The following is a 25,183-nucleotide window of genomic DNA, read 5'->3' as shown; positions in this document are numbered from 1 at the left end:
TTATATTTTTAGTAGAGATGGGGTTTCACCATGTTGGCCAGGCTGGTCTCGAACTCCTGACCTCAGGTGATCCCCCGGCCCCAGCCTCCCAAAGTGCTGGGGTTACGGGCGTGAGCCACCGCGCCTGGCCTATGAGTTCCTATTTTATCAAGGCGACTGTTGATCACTTTTTGAAATTCATGGCAGTAACATTGGGTCACAATTTCCATCTTTTCCTTGGTAACATTTTGCCAGGATTTTAAAAAAGTCATTTGCTTTCCTTGTCCCCTTTATCTTTTTCCTATTGCCAGATACTTGTATAGATCCTGTGCTGGTAAATTTATTTTACATTTTAAAGTAAGACAAGTTCTAATCATACTGGTTGCTTGCACTAGGTGTGGTAGGGAGAAATAGGACAGTGTTGTAGGCTAATCGGACTTTCTTTGGTTTACAGTAAAATTTGTTAGGACACAGGTTTATTGATATCAGTGAGTTCATTGTCATTTTCCTTTTAAAAAACAACATATATTTTGAATTTATACAAATACACCTGAGTATATTTTCTCACTGTAAGAAGCAAAAACAGCATAGTCTTTTCATATTTACATTTGTCTCACTTCTATGTTAGGAGTAACTCAACATATCATATTACATTTTCAATTTTTAAAAACGTGCCTCAGAGATCATATATGTTATGTATAGCTCTACTTTTTTTTTTTTTTTTTTTTGCTTAAATCGCTATGAAGTTTATATAATTACTCGCCTATTAATGGACATTTAGGTTGTTTCAAAATTTTCACTATAAGAAACAACACTATATCATATATGAATATGCACAGAAAACCCCTCAAATCCCTCCACAAAATACTAGCAAGCCCAATCCAGCCACATGTAAAAAGGATTTTACGCTGTGATCAAATATGATTTATGCTAGGACTCAAGCTTGGTTTAACATATGGAAAAGTCAGGCTGGGCACAGTGGCTCACCCCTGTAATCACAGCACTTTGGGAGGCTGGGACAGGCGGATCACTTGAGGCCAGGAGTTTGAAACCAGCCTGGCCAACATGGTGAAACCCTGTCTCTACTTAAAAAAAAAAAAAAAAAAAATTAGCCAGGCATGGTGGTGTGCACTTTTAATCCCAGCTACTTGGGAGGCTGAGGTATGAGAATCGCTTGAACCTGGTGCGCGAGGGTTGCAGTGATCCAGGATTGTGCAACTGCACTCCAGCCTGGGCAACAGAGTGAGACTCCCTCTCAAAAAAAAAAAAAAAATCAATATAATCCTCCATGTTAATAAGGGGCAAAATCCACAAGATCATCTCAATAGGTGCAGGAAAAGCATTTGAAAAATTTCAACACTCCTTCCTGATAAAAATACTCAACAAACTAGGAATAGAAGGGAGCATGCTCAACCTGATAAAGGGCATCTACAAAACTCCACAGCTAACAGCTTACTTAATGGTGAAATACTAAATGCTTGTCCCCTAAGATAAGGAACAAGACAAGGATGTCCTGTTACTCCCATTCAACACTGTACTGGGAGTTCTATCTAGGGCAATTATGCAAGGAAAAGAAATAAAAGGCATACAGATTGGAAAGAAGTAGTAAAATTATCTCTATTTACAGATGCTAAAATATTTTATAGAGAAAATCCTAAGGAATCCATTAAAAAACCTATTATGACAGGTTCAGTAAGATTGCAGGATACAAGGTCAATACATAAAAATCAACTGCAGGCCGGGCGCGGTGGCTCACGCCTGTAATCCCAGCAGCACTTTGGGAGGCTGAGGCAGGCAGATCACGAGGTCAGGAGATCGAGACCATCCTGGCTAATACGGTGAAACCCTGTCTCTATTAAAAATACAAAAAAATTAGCCGGGTGTGGTGGCAGGTGCCTGTAGTCCCAGCTACTAGTGAGGCTGAGGCAGGAGAATGGCTCTGGGAGGCGGAGCTTGCAGTGAGCCGAAATGGTGCCACTGCACTCCAGCCTGGGCGACAGAGCGAGACTCCATCTCACAAAAAAAAAAAAAAAAAAAAATCAACTGCATTTCTAGATGTTAGGAATGAACAGTTGGAAAACGAAATTTCAAAAGCAATTCAATTTAAGTAGCATCAAAAAGAATCAAACACTTAGGAATACATTAAAAAAGAAAACCTGGAGGGTTTGTAAGTTGAAGACTACAACACATTGCTGAAAGATATTAACAAATATCTAAATAAATGGAAAGATATTTTATATTCTTGGATCAGATGACATTGTAAAAATGTGACTGCTTCACAAATTGGTCTACAGATTCAGCGTAATCCCTATCAAAAATCCCAGCATTTTTTTTTTTTTTTTGCCAAAAATGACAAGCTGATCCTAAAATCAGATGAAAATGCAATAGACCCAGAATAGCCAAAACAATATTTCAAAAGAAGTTGAAGAACTCAGATTTCCTGATTTCAAAACTTTCTGGCTACCTATACCAATCAAGACAGCAAGGTAATGGCATAAGGACAGTCGTTTCTAGCAATGGAATATAATTCGGAGTCCAGAAGACAATTTTTTTTTTTAAACAAAGGTGCCAAGAATATTCATCGGGGAAAGAACAGTCTTCAACAAACAGTGTTGGGACAACTGGATATCCATATGCAAAAGAATGAAGTTGTACTCCTACTTCAGACCACACAAAAAATTAACTCAAAAATGGATCACAGATGTAAATATCAGAGCTAAAACTAGCAACTTCTTGGAAGAAAACATAGGAGTAAATCTTCGTGACCTTGAATTAGGCAATGGTTTCTTAGACATGGCAGCAAAAGAACAAGCAACAAAAGAAAAAATAGATTAACTGGATTACATCAAAACTGAAAACTTGTGTTTCAAAAGATACCATCAAGAGAGTGAAAAGCCAACTCATACCCTGCGAGAAAATCTGTGCAAATCATTTGTCTGATAAAGGAACTGCATCCAGAATATATAAAGAAAGCTTACAATTCGAGAAGAAAATGGCAATCCAATTTAAAAATGGGCAAAGGATTTTAACAGGCATTTCCCCAAAAAAGATATATGAATGACCAACAAGCAAATGAAAAGATGCTAATGATACATTAGTCATTAGGGAAGTGCAAACCCAAACCACAAGGACATACCACATTGTGCCCACCAGGATGACTCTAACAAAAAATAGTAAGTTGGAGAGAACATGGAAAAACGGTAGCCCCCATTCATTGCTAGCAGAAACGTAAAGTGGTGCAGCCACTTTGGAAAACAGTTTAGTAGCTACTCCAAAAGTTAAACACAGAATTATCACTCACCAATTCCACTCCCAGGTATATACACAAGGGAAATGAAAACATGTCCACATGATAACCTGTACACAAAAGTTTATATCAGCGTTATTCCTAATAGCCAAAAAAGTGGAAACAATCCAAATACCCATCAGCCAATGACTGTATTTATAAAATATGATATAGCCAAACAATGGAATAGTATTTGGCAATAAAAAGAGGCATTGATATATGTGACAACATGGATGACTTGAAAATACTATGCTAAGGGAAAAAGCCTGTCAGGAAGAACCACATATTATATGATTCCATTTACATGAAATATCAAGAATAGAAAAATTTGTACATATAGATATTAGATGAGTGGTTGCCTAGGGCTTAAGAGGGTGATGGGGAATGACTGCTACCGAGCATGGGGTTTCTTTTGGGAATGATTGTGGTGATATGGCACCATTCAGCAGGTTGATTACATTGGACCTTTTCCATCATGGAAAGGGCAGTGGTGTGTCCTCACTGGACTAGACACTTACTCCAGATATGGGTTTGCCTATCCTGCATGAAATGCTTCTGCCAAGACTACCATCTGTGGAGTCACAGAATGCCTTATCCACAGAGCATTCCACACAGCATTGCCTCTGACCAAGGCACTCACTTTACAGCTACAGAAGTATGGCAGTGGGCTCATGCTCACAGAATTCACTGGTCTTACCATGTTCTCCATCATCTTGAAGAAGCTAGAAAGAACAGTGGAATGGCCTTTTGAAGTCACAATTACAACGCCAACTAGGTGACAATACTTTGCAGGGCTGGGGCAAAGTTCTCCAGCAGGCCATGTATGCTCTGAATCAGCATCCAATATATGGTACTGTTTCTCCCATAGCCAGGATTCACAGGTCCAGGAATCAAGGGGTGGAAGTGAAGCGATACCACTTACCATCACCCCTAGTGATCCTCTAGCAAAATTTTTGCTTCCTGTTTCCCCGACATTATATTCTGCTGCCCTAGAGATCTTAGTTCCAGAGGGAGGAATGCTGCCACCAGGAGACACAACCATTTCATTAAACTGGAAGATTGGTACCCACCTGGACACTTTGGGCTCCTCCTACCTTTAAGTCAACAGGCTAAGAAGGGAGTTACAGTGTTGGCTGGGGTGACCGACCTGGACTATCAAGATGAAATCAGTCTACTACTCCACAATGGAGGTAAGGAAGAGTACACATGGAATACAGGAGATCCATTAGGGCGTCCCTTAGTATTACCATGCTCTGTGATTAAGGTCAATGGGAAACTACAACAGCCCAATCCAGGCAGGACGACAATGGCCCAGACCCCTCAGGAATGAAGGTTTGGGTCACTCCACCAGGAAAAAACCCACGACCTGCTGAGGTGCTTGCTGAAGGCAAAGGGAATACAGAATGGGTAGTAGAGAAAGGTAGTTATCGATACCAGCTACGACCACGTGACCAGCTGCAGAAATGAAGGCTGTAATTGTCATGAGTATTTCCTCCTTCTTTTGCTAAAAACATGTTTGAGCATGTATACACTTGTACTAAGAAAATATCTTTATTTCCTTTTCCTTTGTCATGTGACATAAGATTTATTGACTTCATATAGGCATATAAGTATTGTTAACTTTATGTAATAGTATTTGGGTTGGGGATGGGTGTGTTTCCGGTTGTACAAAGGATAGCTGTATTATGTTAGGGGTAATTATGACCTTATTATTGTCTTTATTTGAAGATTATGTATGATTTCAGAAGATGTGGATGGGTTCAAGTTGACAAGGGGTGGACTTGTGATGGTTAATACTGAGCGTCAACTTGATTGGATTGAAGGATACAAAGTATTGATCCTGGGTGTGTCTGTGAGGGTGTTGCCAAAAAGAGATTAACATTTGAGTCAGTGGGCTGGGGAAGGCAGATCCACCCTTAATCTGGTGGGCACAACCTAATCAGCTGCAGCAAATATAAAGCAATAAGAAAAACATGCAAAGGAGAGGTGGGCCTAGCCTCCCAGCCTACATCTTTCTCCCATGCTGGATGCCTCCTGCCCTCGAACACCAGACCCCATGTTCTTCAGTTTTGTGACTCAGACTGGTTCTTGCTCCTTAGCTGGCGGACAGCCTATTGTGGGACCTTGTGATCAAGTTAATACTTAATAAACTCCCCTATATATACACACACATACATACACACAGATATACACATTACACACACACTACTTAATAAACTCCCATATATATGTGTGTATATGTGTATCTCCTATTAGTTCTGTCCCTCTAGAGAACCCTAATACATGGCTGCATAACCTTGTGCATGTGCTAAAACTCATTGAATCGCATACTTTAAATGGGGGAATTATATGGCATGTGAATTATATCTTTATAAAGCTGCTTAGAAAAGAAATAATACTTCTATGAATGGCTTTGTACATGTCTTCTTGTGCATAAATATAATGTCCTACCAGGTCAGCTAGTGTGAGAATCACTGAGTCAAACACAGGCCCTGCTAAGTTGAACTTGGTTTAAATACTATTTAAGCCAATCCACACTATATGAGAGTAAATGGTTATTCAAAGATTTCTAAATACTTGACAAGATCAATCTTCTCACTATTTGCTAATCCATTTGGTAAAAAGATATTGTCATAAGTTTAATTTGCATTTCCCTGATAACCAATGAGGCTCACTGTCCTATATACTTATTGACCATTTGTTTTCCCTTTTCAGTTAATGGCCTTGTTCTTAAGCTTTGCCCATTTTTCTACCATCTTTTATTTAGTTGAGATGCAGTAGTTTAAAAAATGTGTGTAACATATATTACTATAATTTGATATTTTTTGGACTCAAACTCTTTACTTACTAGACATGTTGCAAAAACTGTCAGTCTATCATTTGTTGTTTTTTCGCTTTTATTGCATTTTTGTTTTTTTTTTTTTTGAGACCAAGAGTCTTACTTCTGTTGCCCAGGCTGGAGTGCAGCAGTGCAATCTCGGCTCACTGCAATCTTTGCCTCCTGGGTTCAAGCAATTCTCCTGCCTCAGCCTCCCAATAAGCTGGGACTACAGACATGTGCCATGACGCCCGGTTAATTTGTACATTTTTAGTAGAGACACGGTTTTACCATGTTAGCCAGGATGGTTTCCATCTCTTGACCTCATGATCCACCCGCCTTGGCCTCCCTGGGATTACAGGTGTGAGTCACTGTGCCTGGCCTTATTGCATGATTTTGATAGTCTTTTTCTTTTTTTTGAGACAGCGTGTCAGTCTGTTACCCAGGATGGAGTGCAGTGGCATGACCTCAGCTAACTGTAACCTCTGCCCCTGCACCCCAGCTCATGCGATCCTCCCACCCCGGCCTCCTGAGTAGCTGGGACTTCAGGCACACACCACCGTGTCTGCCTAATTTTTTTGTATTTTTTGTAGAGGCAGGGTTTCGCCATGTTGCTCAGGCTGGTCTGATAGTCATATTTTTAATTTTTGAGATCTATTTTTTTGTTTTCTGATTATTCCTTCCCATGGCATTCTGTTCTTGTTTTGTGGCTACAATATCATCTTAAATCTTTCTACAAATAGTTATTAGAGAATTTGAACTCTATTATTTGAGTTACTTTTTCCGTTGGTCTTTTCTTTTTTTTAATTTATTTTTCCAGTTTATCTTGGTTTCTCTCATTCATGTTGCAGACTCTCCTTCAAGACCCAGGCAGCTGGGCGGTCTCCTGTGGGGATGCACAGGATTTGTTTTACTCTCAGGATTGGCCTTCTGCTGGGTGCAGGGAGCTGTTGCTGTGTTGGCAACCAAAATACCAGAATAAAGAGGTGTTTCCTAGAGGTGCTGTGTTGTGGTAAAACTCCTAGGGCCGCTGTGTTATGGTGCTGGCCGCAAATATTTCCAAGCTTTTCTCTGGAAATATGGAAGTAATACATTTCACCACCCACTTAAACGTGTGTGACCATGTGACTTTGAACAGTAAAATGTGACATGTGACTTTGAACAGTAAAATGTGAGTGAAAATGAGGTATGTCTCTTCCCTGCAGAAGCCTGAAGCACATCAGGGTCTGGTTTGCCATACTCCCTTTCCTGGCCAAGGTGACTGTGGCAGCGTGTGAACAGATAAAGTCTTTGCCAGCCTAGTTCCAGGAGTGACCTCACTATGCAGAGCCTCTTGCTGACCCACAGTGGGCAAGCAGCAGGGGCTGGAAGCAGACTTTTGTGTTAAGCCACTGAGATCTGGGAAGCACTTTTACATTAGTTTTGTTTGCTTGTTTATTGCAGCAAAACCAAGTATATTCATTCCATTCCATCCACAGATGAACTTCCACCTGAGATGTGCTTGTTCTCCCTAAACCTTTCAAGAACTGACTTTTCATTCCTTTTCAGGTGATCTTGGGAAGACAAGAAAACAACCATATGTTCAATCAGCCAGAGCAGAAAGAAAGTTTCTCAGCCAGAAAGTTTAGCAGTGTCCTTCAGCCTTGACAGCAAATGTCTTGGCATGGTTGCCATAGACCTAGTCTAGGATGTTTACAAATAAATGTCCTGCAGGATGTTTGCAGACACTTCACAAATGTACACAAAGTCTAGTTTGAGGGCAGCAGGTGCCTCATTGTTGTGCCCTGATCCCCAGGCAGTTGTGTGGTCATCTAGTATGACCCTTTCCAACCACATCTGACTTGGGAATAGTGACGCTGGCTTGCCAGAGCAGCTGGCACATGGTCCCTTCCCCTCTGGTGGCTCTAGGGTGAGGGCGAGGTTTCTTGATTAAAAATTGTCTTTGCTCTAGGAAAGCTTCTCTACTGAAAAATTCTGGCCACAAGAAAACCAGCTTTTAGGATTATGGCACAAAATATTCTACAGCAAATCTCTCTTAGAGAAATCCATTCCTTCTGGGGAGTTTCAACTGTGATTGGATTCCAGGCATGTAAGGCAGTAAAATGTCGAAAACTGAGACAAAAGTTGTCAGGGTCAAAGTGATCAGAATCTTTTTCAGAGGAATTTCCACTCAAACTACCAAACATGCCTAGAAACAAGATCTGCTTGTGGGGGATGAGCTGTTCCTGAAAGAAGCTGCTGTTGTATGGAATCTTTTGCAACTAACAAACCTTGGCATTGGGATCACCAATCTGCAGAATCCGACAGAACTGATTGGGCCCTGATCAGTTCCTTTCCCTCGTTCCACAGCAAGGTACCTTTGCAGCTGATACATGGTATCCACATCTATTTTTAAGCTTAACTTTGGCACAAGAGGCAACAGTGAAAAGACATCTGTTTTCTGTCTTTTCTCATGTGCCCCTGGTGGAGGTACTGATGAAAAGCAGTTGAGGACGGACTTGCTACTCAAGTGAGCTCACCCTCAGGTGACCTCTCAGTGCAGGGCAGTCCTTATGCATGCACTCTGCTAACCGTTCGGACAAGTTTCTCTGTTCGTGATAAAAAGAACCCAGCCAGGCGCAGTGGCTCACGCCTGTAATCCCAGCACTTTGGGAGGTTGAGGCGGGTGGACCATGAGGTCAGGAGTTCAAGACTAGCCTGAACAACATAGTGAAACTCCATCTATACTAAAAAATACAAAAAATTAACCAGGCATGGTGGCACGTGCCTATAATCTCAGCTACTCAGGAGGTTGAGCGGGGCGAATAGCTTGAACCCAGGAGGGGGAGGTTGCAGTGAGCTGAGATCGTGCCACTGCACTCCAGCCTGGGTGACAGAGTGAGACTCTGTCTCAAAAAAAAAACAAAAAACAAAAAACGAACCAATGAAAAAGTCCCTGAACTGAAAGGCAGGCCCTCTGTCCACAAACCAGGGAAACTGCCTCAAGCTCACAGTCCTCCAACCCCTGCTCTGACCCACAGCTTCCACTTGAGGCATGTGTGAAGAGCCACCAGGAAGGGAAAGAGTACCATCACCAAGTCCCAAAGCTTCTTGGTGTCTCTCAGGCCAGACACCCCACGATGTGGATGCCAGATACCACCACACTGCAAGCATGAAGAATAATTATGAGGTAGGATTTACTCTCAGAATTTACAAGACAGATTCACATTTTAGGTAAGGTAGGAAGGCTTTATCTTTGGAGTGATTTCCCATTCTAGCTTCAGCCACCAAGCAGGAGAAATCAGTTACAGGAACATGATTTGGTTTCACGAGGAAGCCATGGATAAAATCCAGTGCCTTTGCCATGGTTCCAGGAGAACATGCCATTTCTGCCCTAAGGACCAGTAGTAAGAAGGAACTTCAAAGTGATGCTGACCTTTAACCTGTCTCAAATCTTCTAGAGTTACTATTACTAGGCTATGAGCAATTTCCCTGTGAAATCATTTTTGTCTGAATTTCTCGAATAGACTTGCTGTTAGATGATTTGGGGCTCCCATTTTCCCTCATGTTTTCAGGAGCATTAACCATCTTTGGAAGAAAACCATTGGACTGAAAAGGTACCATGATGGACTAGAGGTAAAACCCTGGCTATGTGTACCTGGACTCTTTCCCGCAAAATCAGAGTTCTTTTCTGTTTTGTAAATAGACCATAAAATGTTTGGAGAGGCATTTGTTATGGTTTTCTCTTGTTACAAAAGTTGTTCACAAGAATATTACTATCTTATGTTTCTCCCTAAAGGTTGTTCCTGGGTCTAACTGAAAAGAACTCATTGTTTGGGAAGCCCATGAGGCTAAACTGTGCCTTAGTTCGCCCCTCACAATGGGAGGCCAGCGTAGACAAATGAAGACCAGAAGCGTGTTACCAAATGCCCCTCTGCCCATAGGGAAACCAGTCCTGAAAGATGAAAATTTTTCCATGGAGGAAGGTGCCAGCTAAGGCTAAATTCTCTGGCATGCCTCGGTATTTTCTGCCAGAGCACCGGGTGTGCTTGAGGGGAAAGAAAACTCACCTCCAGCATGCTAGGGTATGTTTCTATTTGGGCTCTTGATCCCATGACTCTATCTTTTATAGCTTTAAATTTTGTTTCATCCTATAGTTTTTCTTATGGTAATCAGTCTTCAACATCAGTTTATGTAAGCATTTAATGGCCTCTGCGTTTATCCATGGCTTCGCACACAACTCATTCCCATCGATTCTATTCAGAAAACACTCAGGTGTATGAGCCAGGCAAGAGCCACACCAAGCATGTCACTGCTGGGACGACACGTAACATCCAACATCTTACATGAGAAACACTTGGGAACAGCCTCTGCCATCACACATGTGGATACCTTCGTACAAAGATCATTCTTAACTGAGAAAAAGAAATATGTTGTAATTGGTTTATGTGCACATTTTATGATTCTTCATCACAATGTAAAGAAGACTCATTTTGTACTATCAGCCCATAACAGTGAATTTCTGCCCCCACGAGATTCCACACCCCACACAAAACAGAGCATGGAACCTGGCATGTGGCAGGGGTTCTAGAGGAAATTACTGAACAAATGTGTGAAGCACGGATCTATCCACATTCAAAAGGGATCCTCACCCCACCCTTTCTTTTAAGGATTGATTATGTGAAAAGGTTCTCTGCAAGAACAAAGAGCAAAGAGAGCCAAAGCCCACAGGTATCCTTGGCTGGTTCTCAGTGAGGACTTCAGTCCAGGTGCGTCCTGGCTGCCCATGGGCCGGTCACCTGGAGACTGACCAGCCACCTTTTCAGTGCCAAGGAGCAGGGTGGAATAAAGATAATATTGTTAAAATGGCAATTTAATGAAATGAAAGCATCATACCAAGAACGCTCAAATTACTAGCTTCAGATAACTCAACTGTCTTAAGCCAGCCCAAGGCATGAGCATTTTGAAGCCCATCCATCAGAAAAGCAATATGATAGCCAAGTTGAGCTGATTCCTTCCATAGATAAGTAGCTGAGGACCTCATTTGTTCCAAGTTTGGAAGCAACAGGCTGGAGGGCGATAAACATCCTACACTCAGGACGCCACTTCCCCTGGCGCCACACTGGGACCTCTCATGACAGAGAGGGAGATTTGGCTCTGCTGGGCTGGACACTTTGCCACGTGTGGGTCTGCCCTGGATTCTCAGCTCAGGAACTTTGGTAAGAGGACCCACAGGAGTTCAGGCAGGGGTCAGGACTTCGTAAAATTGGGCAAAAATCCAGCATTTGATTCCGTTTTATCTTTCTGGTGTGGAGTTTCTCTTTGATATTCACCCTGAAGGGTGATAAGGCATTCCTCCTTCCCTCATTCTTTAGAGGCGAACAGAGATGAAAGTTACCTTCCTATCTAAACTGATAGGCCTGGTGAATCCACCCACTCAGCTGCGCTCAGAGGCATCAGGCGTCACCAAGATGCCTCTTGACCTGGGGTCTTTCTATGATTTCCATGCTGGGTCTCACAAGGATATGTTTCCCCTTCAGCCTGAAGTGTCCTCCTGCTACCCCCACTATCAACTGATTTCTACTTGTCCTTTAGTACTGGGGGCCACCCTCATCTTTTGGAGGACTAAGTCTGGTGCCCCACCAGAACTTGGGGTCCCACAACATGCCTGCTGGGCTGCCTCCACCTCATGCTCACATAGGCTAATGCTGTCGGTTTGCCCGGGCGTCTCCTCCCTCAACTGTACCTGAGGTGGGGACAATAACTTATTTCTGTATGCCTACTGGTTAAAATGTAGTCATGCTGCATAAATAATCATTGCGTGAATGGGCTTGGGGGTAACCATTTGTATCTCTAAGTGCATTCCAATATGTCAGACCACGATGACAGGTTTGTGTTGAATGAAACTATACTAGAAAGGCAGCCAGTGACTCATTCATGTGCAAACGAGTACTGCAGGCAGTTTTTCAATATATAGAATCCATATTGATATAGGGTCACGTTCAAAGACCCCAGCTGTGAGGATTTGAAAAACAAAAAACAAAAAACAAAAAAGTGCTGTGTACCTTAAAATGAATGTGTGACAACTGGCAATCACTCAGAATGACAGTCCAGGTAGGTGAAGCGAACGTGTGCTTATTTTTGTCTGAAGGTTTGGTAAGGCTTCTGTGCCTTGGCAGCTGGAAGGACACATGCTAGGCTGCAAGCCAGGGTTGGGGGAGTTACCCAAGGAGGCTTCAGTATGGTCTATCCTTCCATGAGGGACTCACTGTCATGGCCATAGGGGTCTGACCTCACATTCTAGACAGGGATGTGGCCCAGGTTGGAGTGGATGGAGAAGGGAAAGGGGTGAAAAGGAGAGGAGGATGTTACTGTGGTCAGATGAATGGGTCTGCCTGGGCCAAATCAAGGGCTGGCATACAGATCAGAGTCTGGGCAAAGGAAGACCACTTTTGACCTTAATCTGGGTTATCTCAGAAGTGAGATCCTATGCTAGATGTGTGGTAGAACCTTCCTTTGTGTTCTACATACAGAGTTGCCCAGGGTTGGGGATGGGGGTGGGCCTGGCTGTACCTGACTTGTCTTCTACAGAATCACACACTTGTAGTCAGTTCTCTTTATGGGAGCTCAGTACAATGTTCAATTTAATAAACGAAGGGTTCTAATGCTTCCATTAAAAAAGAAAAGCCAACAGTAAGTAGTAACCCTTCACCAACTGCAGGAGTTTTGCTCCTAAATGTTGAATCAGCTGCAATAGGCAAGGTCAAATTCTCACAGGAGCCCAGGAGCTGGGGTACCAATAGAGAAAATGGCATCAAGTATGCCAAAATGAATAGAAAAAATGGGCAATGCTCTGGAGCCGTGCTGTCCAGAAGAACCTTCTGGGATGCTGGGAATATTCTCCGCCAGTGCTGTCCAACCCAGGAGCTGCTGGCCGTGTGCAGCAACAGAGTACTCAAAATTTGCCCAGTGAGATGGAAAGATGAACTTTTAAGTTGGTTTCATTTTAATGAATTACAGTTTGGATCGTCTCCAGAGGCCAGTGGCTGCTGAACTGGACAGTGCAGCTCTGGAGGCCACTTTCCCCCAAACCAACCTGCTCCTGCCTCTCCTTTCTCTATTGACGTGGCAGGCACAGGTTCTCACACTAAGCTCTGTGCCTCGCTGACTAGCTATCTGCCTTTAAAATCCACCAGAAATTTCATTTTTAAATTTCATTTTGCATTTGCATTTTCCTCTGGTTTTGCTTTCACAGGGTGCTGCAAAATGTTGGTGCAGTAGCTTGCCTTTCCCACAGGCATCTAGAAGGAACGCTTCCTCCAGACCAGGTTTCCTATCCACACAGAGAAAAGCAGAGAGGAGAGCACGCCTCACCTTACGGGGCTGTTCTGTGGGACAGGGAGGCATAAATGTGGTTCTGTTCTCTTGTTGGGTGGAAATGAACTGAAAAGCTTCTATGCAAAGCAACTTGTGGAAATTAAAATAAGTTTCTCAGCTCCTTCCTCCCAACACAAGTTCTCCTGGTGATGGGGGGTGAGTGGACACTCGCTAAGGCTGCCAGAGCTCCCTCCCCAGTGGCTCACTTGCCTCGTGCTCCCCTCACTAGGTACCAACCACAGACACTTTCCTAAACATTGTCCTCCAGGATGGGAGATCAGAAAGTCGTGTCCCATGTAGGACAAAACAGCCTGCAGCTGCAAAAAGCGTGCAAGCAGAAAGATGAAGGCGGCCCATCAACCGAATCCTGGCGTCCCTCTCTAGGGACAGTGCTGAGCGATGTCTGTGCCTGGGGACCAGGAGGCTCGGGTACTCCGGAGTCACAGCTGGCAGTGGCACCTGAGACTTTCCAGATTGTATGGCTTCATGCGTGTTTTAGAAATGTAAATGCTATCTTACTTTTACTAACAGAAAATTCAGACACAGAGCAAACCTCTTCCATCGACAGGTAAAATGATTTGGCAAGTTTACCACCTTCTCTGCCTGCACATCAGAAGGAGGGCTGCCAGGAAGTGCTGAGCTCCTGGCACAGGGCAGTTACCACTGATTCACGGACCTCGGGCTAAGTGGGGAGCTGTTTCCGTTCATGGCAAACTATTCACTACAAGCAACTTGAAGGCATCATTCTTGCTAAAATGTCTTTCCTTGCTTTTCAGAAATGAAACTGAAGTTCCAGGTCACCTATCCACTACTGTCTAGCCCTTAAATATGAAATGTAGGGAAGATTGCAATCAGTAGCTTTAGGCAAAGGACACAAAACACTGTAGCCACAGCAGCCAGCACTCACCTGTCCCCCGGGCGTGGCTGAAGTCACCTTTCACCACGTGGCAGGTCTTGCCGTCCCCATTGCAGACCCCGCATCTGTCTTCTTTAGCCGCAGACCCAATGATGCCATCACAGCCGATTTTCTAAAGAACCAGAAGGCCTCATTATTCTGTGGTTAAGACTCAGAGGGATTTTAAAGAGGCTGCCCTGAAAGGCTAACTTTTCCATGAGGTGCAGCAGGCATGGGGCCTGGGGCCATGATCCATTCAGAGGCCCAAGAAAATATTTTAATTCAGGAGAGAAAAAAATAAATGCACAGAATCCAACCTGGATTATATTTGTCTTTATGCCCACACAGTTGTCAAGTGTATTTTTTGGTATTTGTTCTGGAGGAGGGAGACCCATGAAGGCACAAGTGCCCATGGAGGTCACATTGAGGTCTGATGCCCTGACTGCCTGGAGGCAGAGACCCTGGGAAGGGAGTGAAGCCCGAACCCTCACACCAGCTGGTGCAGCCACAATTTCTCATGATGGGGCTTCCCCTCTGGGCTGTGGAGGTCACCTGTAACTTGGCTGAAATAGCCAGTAGTCTTAGAACATACAACAGAAACCACAGACTTTTCTACCAAGGTAGGGATGCCCACAGCTCATTCAGGCAGGGCTGGGCATGAGTCCCTCTTTTCTCAGGTAGGGAGAGCTAGTCTACGAAGAGCCCTATCTCTCAAACCTTTTTAACAAGGCACGTCTGAGAGCAGAGGAGAGGCTGCCTCTACCCTAGGTGGGACTGAGAAGCACAACCTGTTTTCTAAAAAGTAGAGAAAGGTTTTGGACTCTTTTCTTTTTTTAAAAAGTGAGAATTTTGTATTCTGCAAAATAACCTAAATTTATACTAAACACTGGGTATTTACTAGCTAGATTGCCTAAATGTCCCTCCACATTTTCCCCCTGTAAAGCTAATGCTTCCAGAACAAGAACTGGGTTTTTCCTACTGCCTTGCATCCCAGATTACATATTGGCACTTCAGACTCCAAAGGAATCTACAGCCAGAAATCAAGATCCAAGATAATCCTGGTGGAGGTGATTTAGTCCTTTCCCGTGATGCCTGGACAAGAAGCAGCACCGTGGTTCCCCCTCACAGGCATTCCTACCTGCAGGCAGGGCTTGGAGTAGCACAGCGCCTGGGGTGCCAGGCTGGCTGCACGCGGATCCCTGGAGGCAAGTGCCTGGCCCACAACTCCCCAAAGACATCAGCGTCCTCTGTTCATTATGGCAGCAGTTCTCCTACTTAAGTGTGCATCGGCCTCACGGGGAGGGCTGTTAAAACACAAACTGCTATGTCCTGGCCCTAGAGTTTCTGACCCAGCAGGTCTGGGTGCACCTGAGAATGCGCATTTCTAATCCGCTCCCAGGAGGTGCTGAGGCTGCTTGCTGGCGGCCATGCGATGAGAACCGCTGCACCATGGCATGCTACTCAAAGGAATAGGTGAATACTCTTCATATTTAGTAACCCTCAAGTATCATCCTTGGAGCTTTTTATTTTTTTGAAAAAGATTTAATGGGAAATTACTATTGTTCTGTCCAAAAATGATAGCATAACTGGACGGATTCCAGGGAAGACTTTAAGATGTTCTAAAAGCTGAGCAAGTTGAGTCTAAAAATTACCATGATGAAATCTGAAAAAGGGCAGAACTTGAATAAAAGATCAAATTTGTTTAAAGTTAGTATAAAAAGAGGAAAAGGGTAAAATCGAAGGCTTTAGTGGCCAGAGGACAGCAAGAAGCAAATGGAGAAGAGTGGGCTTAACGGTGGCTGGGGAGATGTAGGTAACACATCAAGACACAGATGGTAACTGGCAACCAACTGCAATGCTTTGCCAGTGCGGACCATCCAGTAGCGACCTGGAGGGAAGCCAGCTGTGATGAGGCACCGTGAGCCTAGAGCGTGGTGCAGGGCTGCCTGGATTCTTGATGTGGACTGCTAGCCAGCTGTTATCAAGTTGCTCAGTATAAAGATTACAGGAGCTGGCTGGGCATGGTGGCTCACACCTGTAATCCCAGCACTTTGGGAGGCTGAGGTGGGTGGATCACAAGGTCAGGAGTTCAAGACCAGCCTGGCCAACACGGTGAAACCCCGTCTCTACTAAAAATACAAAAATTAGCTAGGCATGGTGGCACACACCTGTAGTCCCAGCTACTCGGGAGGCTGGCAGGAGAGTAGTTTGAACCCGGGAGGCGGAGGTTGCAGTGAGCTGAGATAGCGCCATTGCATTCCAGCCTGGGCAACAGAACAAGAGTTCGTCTCAAAAAAAAAAAAAAAAAAAAAAAAAAAAAAATTATAGGGGCTAAGAATATATAGGGCTAAGAGTAGCCAAGATCAGAAAATGTCCCCCAGCATTGTTTAACAAATGCCCAGACCAGATCTGTGCAACCACGTGTCTGTTGCTTTGTCTCACTTCAGAGCTCCAGTGCATGGTCTCCATACTTGCTTCTGGTACGGCCACAGGGCTAATGCCCACAGAGCTGGTCTCTCCTGCTGGCCTCTTTCCTGGGACCTGTTCTGGCTCCCACCTGGGCTTTCTCATCTCAGGTGCTCTCTGCTGTAGACCTTCCCTACACTGGCTTCCTATAATTTTCACACCATACCCTTGCTTGGGAGGAGTGAGTCTCTGGCTTCAGGCCTGGTTCCTTGTCCTGCACCTCAGTTAAGGTTCCCTGATTCAACAGCTTCTAGATGCCCCATTTGGTCCAGTTTCCCCCAGCCCCAAAGAAGGGGGCTTTTCAGGTCAGGTGTAAACAGGAATGCATATAGGGTTACCCTTTCAGTTAATTCTGGAGACCATCCAGGGGCTGGGACAGGTCCGTGGGTTCTGCCCACTCTACTTGGTGTTATTTCAGAGGCTGTCTGCATCTGGAGGCAGGGAATGCAGGGGTGTCCATGGCTGAACAGCAGTGAGTCTAAGAGCTGATGGGCGACAGCCACAAAATCTGCCAACGAGGGCATTTTCTTCCATTGTTTCAGTCAGCGCAAGCAACTTATAACCTTGGCAGAAACTGGGATGGTTTTCAAAGGGAAACTGTCATAGGACACAACCGAAGTCATTAATTCTGAACATTAGGGGAGCTTTGATGATTGTATTTATGAGGCTTAGTGTTCCAAGAGAACAACAAGACCAAGCCTGAGGAAACTCCAGGCAATAAACTCTCTCAAGTCTTCCCATGTTATCCTGGTGATCCTTAGTTACTTTCCTAGGAATCTTCATCACCCATTTCTCAGCTTTCAAAGCAGGCCTTCAAGTTCCTGGCCAGCATTTGCCGGTTGCGCCCTGTGCCTCCGGCTAAATCAGGGTGTGTGTGACACCAAAGGACCAAGGGAACAATGCCCCATGGCATATTAAAGGCATGGGATGGTATGGGATGGGATGGAATGGTGGGAAAAGCACAAGTTCTTCACTGGTCAAGACAGCTCCTGTGAAACATGCAAAAAGTGCTTGGAAAAGTTTTAGTGCTCAGATCCGTGTGCTGAGGAGGGCACAGAATGGGCCGTGGACAGTGGGAAATGTCCATCTTTGGCTGTCTGAGTCCTGGATTCCACCCCAGAACTTTGCCCCTGTTGAAGATAACCAGTGACAACAGCCTCCTGGTCATCGCACCTAGTAGATGTGTCTCCAGCCTCATCTTTCACCTCTTGCTCTCAGCATCCGCGGTGTGTAACACCCACCCTGTCTTTGTTGTACATGTATTTATTCATCCATGGTGCCTGTTATGTGCCTAACCTGGGAATAAAGACACGTAAGACGGAGGGAGGCGCCAGTGTGGAAACAAGCAGACACCCCAGAGCGTGTGCCTGAAGATGCCCCAGAGGCCAAGGATGGCTCCTGTCTGATTCCCCTCCCAGCCCCTGGATGACTCCTCCCTCCTCTTGCTTCTCTGACTCCCTGAAAGTAGGTAGCTCCCCAGGGGCTCCCTGCTCCTTCTTTTTTGCTTTCTTGGTAATTTCACCTTCTCCTTATTTCAGCCATCACTCTCATGCAGAGAGCTCTTAAACCCACTTCTCCCCTCACTCCACCCTAGCTCTCACTACTAAGCCTCTGCTGAGCAACCTCTCCAGACTTTCAATGCAACAACTTCTCCTCCAAAGCTGCCTGACTTCTTAATTCTAGTTGGACAACCCCTGCCACTGTCTTGGAACTGACAGACAGGTATCCTAGCCTGAAACCTCCAAGCCATTTCTGACTCTTCTATTTTGGGATGTACCCAGTTAGTTGGTGAGCTTGGGTTTTTTTGTCCCCTGAAAACCTCTATGGCCTACTTCTCCTCCACTCCCTAGTTTACACCCTCCTTACTGAGGACATGAACTATGGGAACATTTTTCTCCTGCCTGCAGCCAGACTAATCTCCACACGATAAAAGAGATAAGATCTGTGGCCACAGATCCCCACTGCCTATCAGAAATGTTCACACATATGAATTTAAGACCCTTCATGATCTCATCTCAGCTGCTCACCAACTCAACCTCCCTTCTCCCCCCTCCAGATGCACAGTGAATCCAACCCCCTCCAGCCCACTCTTGCAGGCCCTCCCCCTCAATGACCCCTCAGCCAGGTGGGCGGCCGGAATAGCCTCTTAACTCATTTCCTTGGATCTACTCGAATCAGTTATCCATAACCAAGATCGCTTCACTCCTCTGCATCAATTCTGCCTGGGCCCTGGCTCCTTTGTGCCAGCCCCCGCCCTCCTCTGTTGCTGGAATGCACCCGTCCTCCCTCTTGCTTCCCTCTGCCTGGAGCTCTTTGCCCCCAACTCTCTGCCAGGTTGGCTCTTCCTCAAAGGCTGTCTCCTCTAAGAGTCCTGCCACGCCACCTGCTCACCGTCCTCCTCAGCCACAGTCCCCCACTGGGTCTCTCTATGGTGCTATTTTCCTTTCTTCTTCACACATACCAATCTCTGGAATGATCATGTTTGTGACCTGACATGGTCTGTCCGTATGTTGGACAGCGACAGGGATCCTCTTGGTCCTGCTCCCCAATGAAAGCCCAGCACACACTATGGTGTGCAGCACTCGGAATGTGATCAACAAATACCTGATGCAGGAAAAAACGAAATTCCACCCTATGTGTTTTCTGCTATGTCTAAGCGGAACCTCTTCTTGGTTGTTAAATCATGCCTTCACCTCTGGTCGTTGGGTTTTCACGTGAGTATGTGTCATCTCCCTAACCGACCATAAGCACATAGAGGACTGTGTCTCAGAATTCTTTGTATTCTTGGCCTTCCCCCATCCCCTGGCACACGCAGTGGCTGGTGTGGTGTTAAGCACATGTGTGTTCAGTAAGTGCATGCAAATGATGACCTCTTATCAGCCTGGGGAGTTTAGTTTTCTCATATTTGAATTGGGACTTCCTTGTATAAGTTTTGATGGTACTTGTTTTTTTCTGGCTGGAATAAGCAGTACTTGCTTTCTTCAACTTATTAGCTATCTCCCAACTACTGCCTCATCCTATCTCTTCTGTTGGAGCGAGGCCACTGACTTCTTGAATGACTTTTAAGCAAGGGAAGATTTTAGGCCAGCTGCGCAGCCGTGACTCCAGGATTGACTGGGTTCCTGGGTGAGTGTTGCCAGGGCCTGTAGTGCCCATCTTCCTCTTTCTTGACTTCATTCTTGTTTTGCTAAACTACATGTAACTTCTGCAGAATGGAGGCATGGAAAATAGAATTTCTGAGTTCTTCCGTGTCTCAAAATTAGTTTCCCTGCATGCTAGCTTGATAGTTTGGCTGCACGGAGAATTCCATAATTATCTCAATTTTCTGCCAGGGTCAGTTTTTTCTGTTTGTTTTTCTTGGTCTTTCTCCTTCATGCTGCTGGTTTTCTTCAAATAGCAGATGATGTCTGGTTGCCCACTCATATTTGAGTAAAAGCAACAGAAAGGCCGACCGAAGGAGATCTACATTTGAAGCTGGTCACTGCTGCATGGCAGGTTTCCTTTCATGACTAGTGGGAGGGAAACTGACCTCTAACCCCAACTCAGAAGGCTGGGTGCCGTCCTCAGCACAGAGGCCTCCCTGCCTGCTCTGGGTTTCCTCAAACAGTCCGTTCCATGACCCTGGAAAGCAGCTCCCTAACATTTTACCTGACAAGCTCTGAGTGTGGGGTGGGGTCAGACACCGTCAGCATGGCGATGCACCCTCGGACTTGTTTTTAGCCCACTCTTCACTTCCGACCCTCCATTCTCAAGCCCACAACTCTCTGGTTGGGCTGTTTTTTCAGTTGCGACTCTCCATTTCTTCCAGCTCTGGTCTCTGCTGCTTTGTTCCTGCATGACACTTCCATCCACTTCTGTCATCCAGAAAGAGGTGGAATCTTTCACCTGGAGGCTCCTGCTTCCCTTCACTGTTTGTGCTGGTTTAGTGGAGTCCCACATGGAAGGGGCAGGAACATGTGGCTTGGTCTGCCGGCTTCAACCAGAAGTTATCATGGGAGGTTAATCAGAAAAAAGGGGTGCAGGGAACGACCTTCGGGTTTCAGGCACTGCTCTCCATAAAGGTTTGGCACCCACACATTAGAGATGCCAGCTGCAGGGTCATGGTGCAGGGAAAGGCAGTATTTGAGGAGCATTGTGAAGATGCAAACCCAGGCTCAAGTGCCAGGCACGCTTTCCTGCAGGCTTGTTACCTCTGCTTTACCTGGGGGTCCTCTGAGACCAGGGTCTCTTTGAATTCTCCTTAACTTCCCCAGTAATTCTACCTGCCTTATAGATAATCTGTGGACACGAAATAGGAGGCCAATAAATTTCTGGCAATGAAAGTGGTCCATTGAAATGAGCTCCAGATTCCAGAACCACCGAAATCCTAAGAACACACAAGCCATCCATCCAGCCACTTTTTTTTTTTTTTTTTTCCTTTTTTGAGATGGCATCTCTCTCTGTCACCCAGGCTGGAGTGCAGTGGCATGATCTTGGCTCACTGCAACCTCCGCTGCCTGGGTTCAAGCAGTTCTCCTGCCTCAGTCTCCTTAGTAGCTGGAATTATGGGCATGGACTACCATGCCCGGCTAATTTTTGTATTTTTGGTAGAGATGGGGGTTTCACCATATTGGCCAGGCTGGTCTTGAACTCCTGACCTCAGGTGACCCGCCCACCTTGGCCTCTCAAACTGTTGGGATTAGAGTTGTTAGCCACTGCACCTGGTGTCTTCTTTCAATATGCAATTAAAGGCTTTCCTCTAGGCCAGGGTATAGGGAAGCACAGATTAATCAGATGCGATTCCTCCACTGAAAGTCAACAGGCCCTGAAGGTGTTTTGGCTCGGTATTCATCAAGCCCAGGATATGTATACAAATTACAATACCAAGCAAGTAGGAACTGAATTGGAGAATGTTGGCTGCAAGTGTGCACAAACCAGTAAGGCAAGCATAGCTGGGTCTCAGGTACATTTGGGTCTGTCCACCGTCCAACGGGCAAGGCCGTGTGTCAGCTGGACTCACTCTTTGCATGTCAGCAGCTCCAGATGCAGTTGTGTATCAGAGACTTATTATCCCAGTTTCTTTCCTTCTGGAGGCCAACAGTAGGAATCATTAATGATGGGACTCTTGGTTTATAGGGGCTTGCTGAAAAATACACAATGTTTGTGTTACTTCCCCCAATTCCCTCCCAATTTTATGAGTGCCGTTAAGTTTAATTTCAGCATGTTAAGTAATTTGTGACTCACTGAAATGAAACTTAATTCAGTCCTCATAAAAACAGAATAAAATGGTATTTCCATGTTTCATGTTATGGTTTGAATCAGCCTGCTATTTGAAGCGTAGTGGAATCTACTCAAAATGCCATTTTGAAGTCTCTCATCCCCTACCAACTAGTTACTACGTTCCTTGACATTTCCCAGAATGCCGTCTGTTACCCCAAAATAGCACAATTTATAGCTGAAGGGGAAAGAGAGGGAAACGCTAGTAGGCAAACCGCAGCAATATTTCTGTGAGTGCTGTCTCGCATAAAATGTGGGTGATTTGTATGTTTAATCCGTTGTAATTAGACAATTATTACCAATGAATAGATACAGACTCTCCACTCATTAGGCCCCTGAGATTTTAAAATTACAATTACTATTATTTTTCTTAACCATTTTTTTCTTGCTTTATGCATTCACAAACGCCACAGGAATCCAGAATGTTCCATCTTGGCAGTTACTGCAACAAGACATAAGTACTATATTTGAATTGAATTTGTGATCTTATTTAAGAATGCTCAATTTTTATAAAAGTTCATTAACTATGACTAATAATTTGGAGTTTTGTGAGCATCGATTTAAGAGTGGGCTGAGGTTAATCTTTACAGTATCTGTTTGAAGAAAGTACTGTTAAACCAATAGCAGATGGCTTTTTAACTTCCTTCAGAAAGCAAGTTGTTTCTCAGGGTTTTAACCTGGAGAAGTGCATGCAGGCAGGTGCTGTTGCCACCCGTCAGGATGGTGGCTCTTTTGTAAAGACTGGTGGACTGCCTGGAGGCAGTGGGTTACCAGGGTGCAGCTACCTGGGAGATGGTGCTTTCGAGAACTGGCAGGCAGGGTCCCTGCAGTGGCAGGGTAAGGCTACCGAGGAACAAGAGACCACCATCGAGCATCATGAAAGGTGCCTCCATCTGCACCTGCGCACCCCGGTGACTCTACTTGATTAATGTGAGGCGCAGTGCAGGCGCCAGCCGATTCTTGTAGTGATGATGACAATGGTGGAGGCACTGGAGATAGACTGGGGCTGGTCCTGGGGATGTAGTGCCATTTGGGAACAGGAAGGCGTGCACCCCAATGTCACTCCCATCACATCTGCAATGGACTGGATGTTCGTGTCTTCTAGAATTCATAAATTGAACTGTTCATAGCAACGTGATAGTATTTGGGAGTGAAGCCTCTGGGAGGTGATTAGGTCAAGAAGGGATAGAGCTCATGAATGTGTTGGTGCCTTTGTAAGAAGAGGCTAGGGAGCTAGCTATCTCTCTTATTTTTATTTTTTTGAGATGGAATCTCACTCTGTCGCCCAGGCTGGAGTGCAATGGTATAATCTTGGCTCACTGCATCCTCCACCTTCCGGGTACAAGCAATTCTCCTGCTTTAGCCTCCTGAGTAGCTGGGATTACAGGCGCCCGTCACCACACCCAGCTAATTTTTTTGTATTTTTAGTAGATACGGAGTTTCACCATGTTGGCTGGGCTGGTCTTAGAACTCCTGACCTCCAGTGATCTGCCCGCCTCAGCCTCCCAAAGTGCTGGGATTACAGGTGTGAGTCACCACACCTGGCCTCAAGAAAAGCATTTTTTTTTTTTTGAGACGGAGTCTCGCTCTGCCGCCCAGGCTGGAGTCCAGTGGCCGGATCTCAGCTCACTGCAAGCTCTGCCTCCCGGGTTTACGCCATTCTCCTGCCTCAGCCTCCCGAGTAGCTGGGACCACAGGCGCCCGCCACCTCGCCCGGCTAGTTGTTTTTTGTATTTTTCAGTAGAGACGGGGTTTCACCGGGTTAGCCAGGATGGTCTCGATCTCCTGACCTCGTGATCTGCCCGTCTCGGCCTCCCAAAGTGCTGGGATTACAGGCTTGAGCCACCGTGGCCGGCCTTTTTTTTTTTTTTTTTTTTTAAGATATCCTCTCCCTCTGTCACCCAGGCTAGAGTGCAGTGGCACAATCTTGGTTCACTGCAACCTCTGCCTCTCAGGCTCAAGTGATCCTCCCACCTCAGCCTCCAGAGTAGCTAGGACTACAGGCCTGCACCACCATGCCTGGATACTAGCTCTCTTTATGCCATGTGAGGACACAGAGTGGCAGCAGTCTACAGCATGAAAGTGGGCCTTCACCAGAACCGAATGACACCAGCCCCTAGATGTTGGATTTCCAGCCTCCAGAACGTTGAGAAATAAATGTCTGTTGCTTATAAGCTACCCAGTCTAGTGTATTTGTTAGAGCAGCCTGAATTGACTAGGATAACATCCAAGTGCAGAACAGGGTTGGGCTCAATGGTATCCTGATGACTACAGACTTAGGCCATTCAAATGCCTTGAACAGCATCTTGTCTTTGATTTCACTGACTAAAGGTTTCATTGTCATAGTATGGAGAACATCCACTAGTTGAAAAGGCTATGATTAAACCCAAAGTCATGGATGGGCCCCATTGGCACAGATCACACAGAGCAGAAACTATGTCCAGCCAGTAACACAGACCCCACTGGCTAGAGAATTTCAGGATTCTTAGAAATGCCTCCCCATTGGCAAGACCGCTGCAGAAGATGCTGGCAGAGGTTGGGGGTGGCTTGGCTGGTGCTGCTCTAAAGGGTGCAAGAACTCTAACTTGGGAGGAACGTTAAGTAATTGAGCAGGATGGTCTGTGCGAGTGTGTAATTTAGGAAGGACACCAGCCCTGCACTTGGCTGGTTAGAAGTTCACCAAGAACCATTAGCAATGCCTCATTTCAGTAACAACGATAAGGGCTTTGTTCATACCGCCTGAGGGGCAGGGCCTTGGACACTGTTTGTTAAAAGGAAGCAGCCAGGAGGGGCCAGCTCAACCACTCATCACTGCCTCCCTCCCTGTGAGGCTGCTGTGCCAAGACCCTCGGGCACCAGGCGCTTATCACCCACACTTATCTGTATTTGATAACACAGCCAGGCAGTGCCAAAGGAGTCTGGGTCTTGTCAAACTTTTCCCTGAAAAATCCCACTTTCAGACTGATTTGGCCTTAGCAGGAAAAAAACATCTGTTTGGGTTGAAACAGTTTGCTGCAGCAATCACCCTGGAAGTTGTCTCTGTGTCTGCCTTTATGCCTTGCTTCCCTCTTGTTCTGTTTGTCACGCACACTAAAATATTGATGCCTATGCACTCTGCTAGGCACTG

The 25,183-nt window shown here is 45.3% G+C and overlaps 1 protein-coding gene across 2 annotated transcripts in view; it reads right to left on the bottom strand.

The window, feature by feature from the left end:
• ADAMTS17 (ADAM metallopeptidase with thrombospondin type 1 motif 17) overlaps window positions 1-25,183 on the bottom strand; it is a 361,470-nt gene that overhangs the window by 101,088 nt on the left and 235,199 nt on the right. For both annotated transcript variants that reach the window (XM_023193603.1, XM_023193604.2), the window contains exon 15: window positions 14,347-14,467. In XM_023193603.1, the coding sequence (XP_023049371.1) occupies window positions 14,347-14,467 (121 nt within the window). The remainder of the gene's footprint in view (window positions 1-14,346; window positions 14,468-25,183) is intronic.

The sequence above is a fragment of the Piliocolobus tephrosceles genome, chromosome 6 (genome assembly GCF_002776525.5).
Source record: "Piliocolobus tephrosceles isolate RC106 chromosome 6, ASM277652v3, whole genome shotgun sequence".
Classification (NCBI taxonomy): Eukaryota; Metazoa; Chordata; class Mammalia; order Primates; family Cercopithecidae; genus Piliocolobus; species Piliocolobus tephrosceles.
This window is presented reverse-complemented; position numbering and strand designations above follow the sequence as displayed.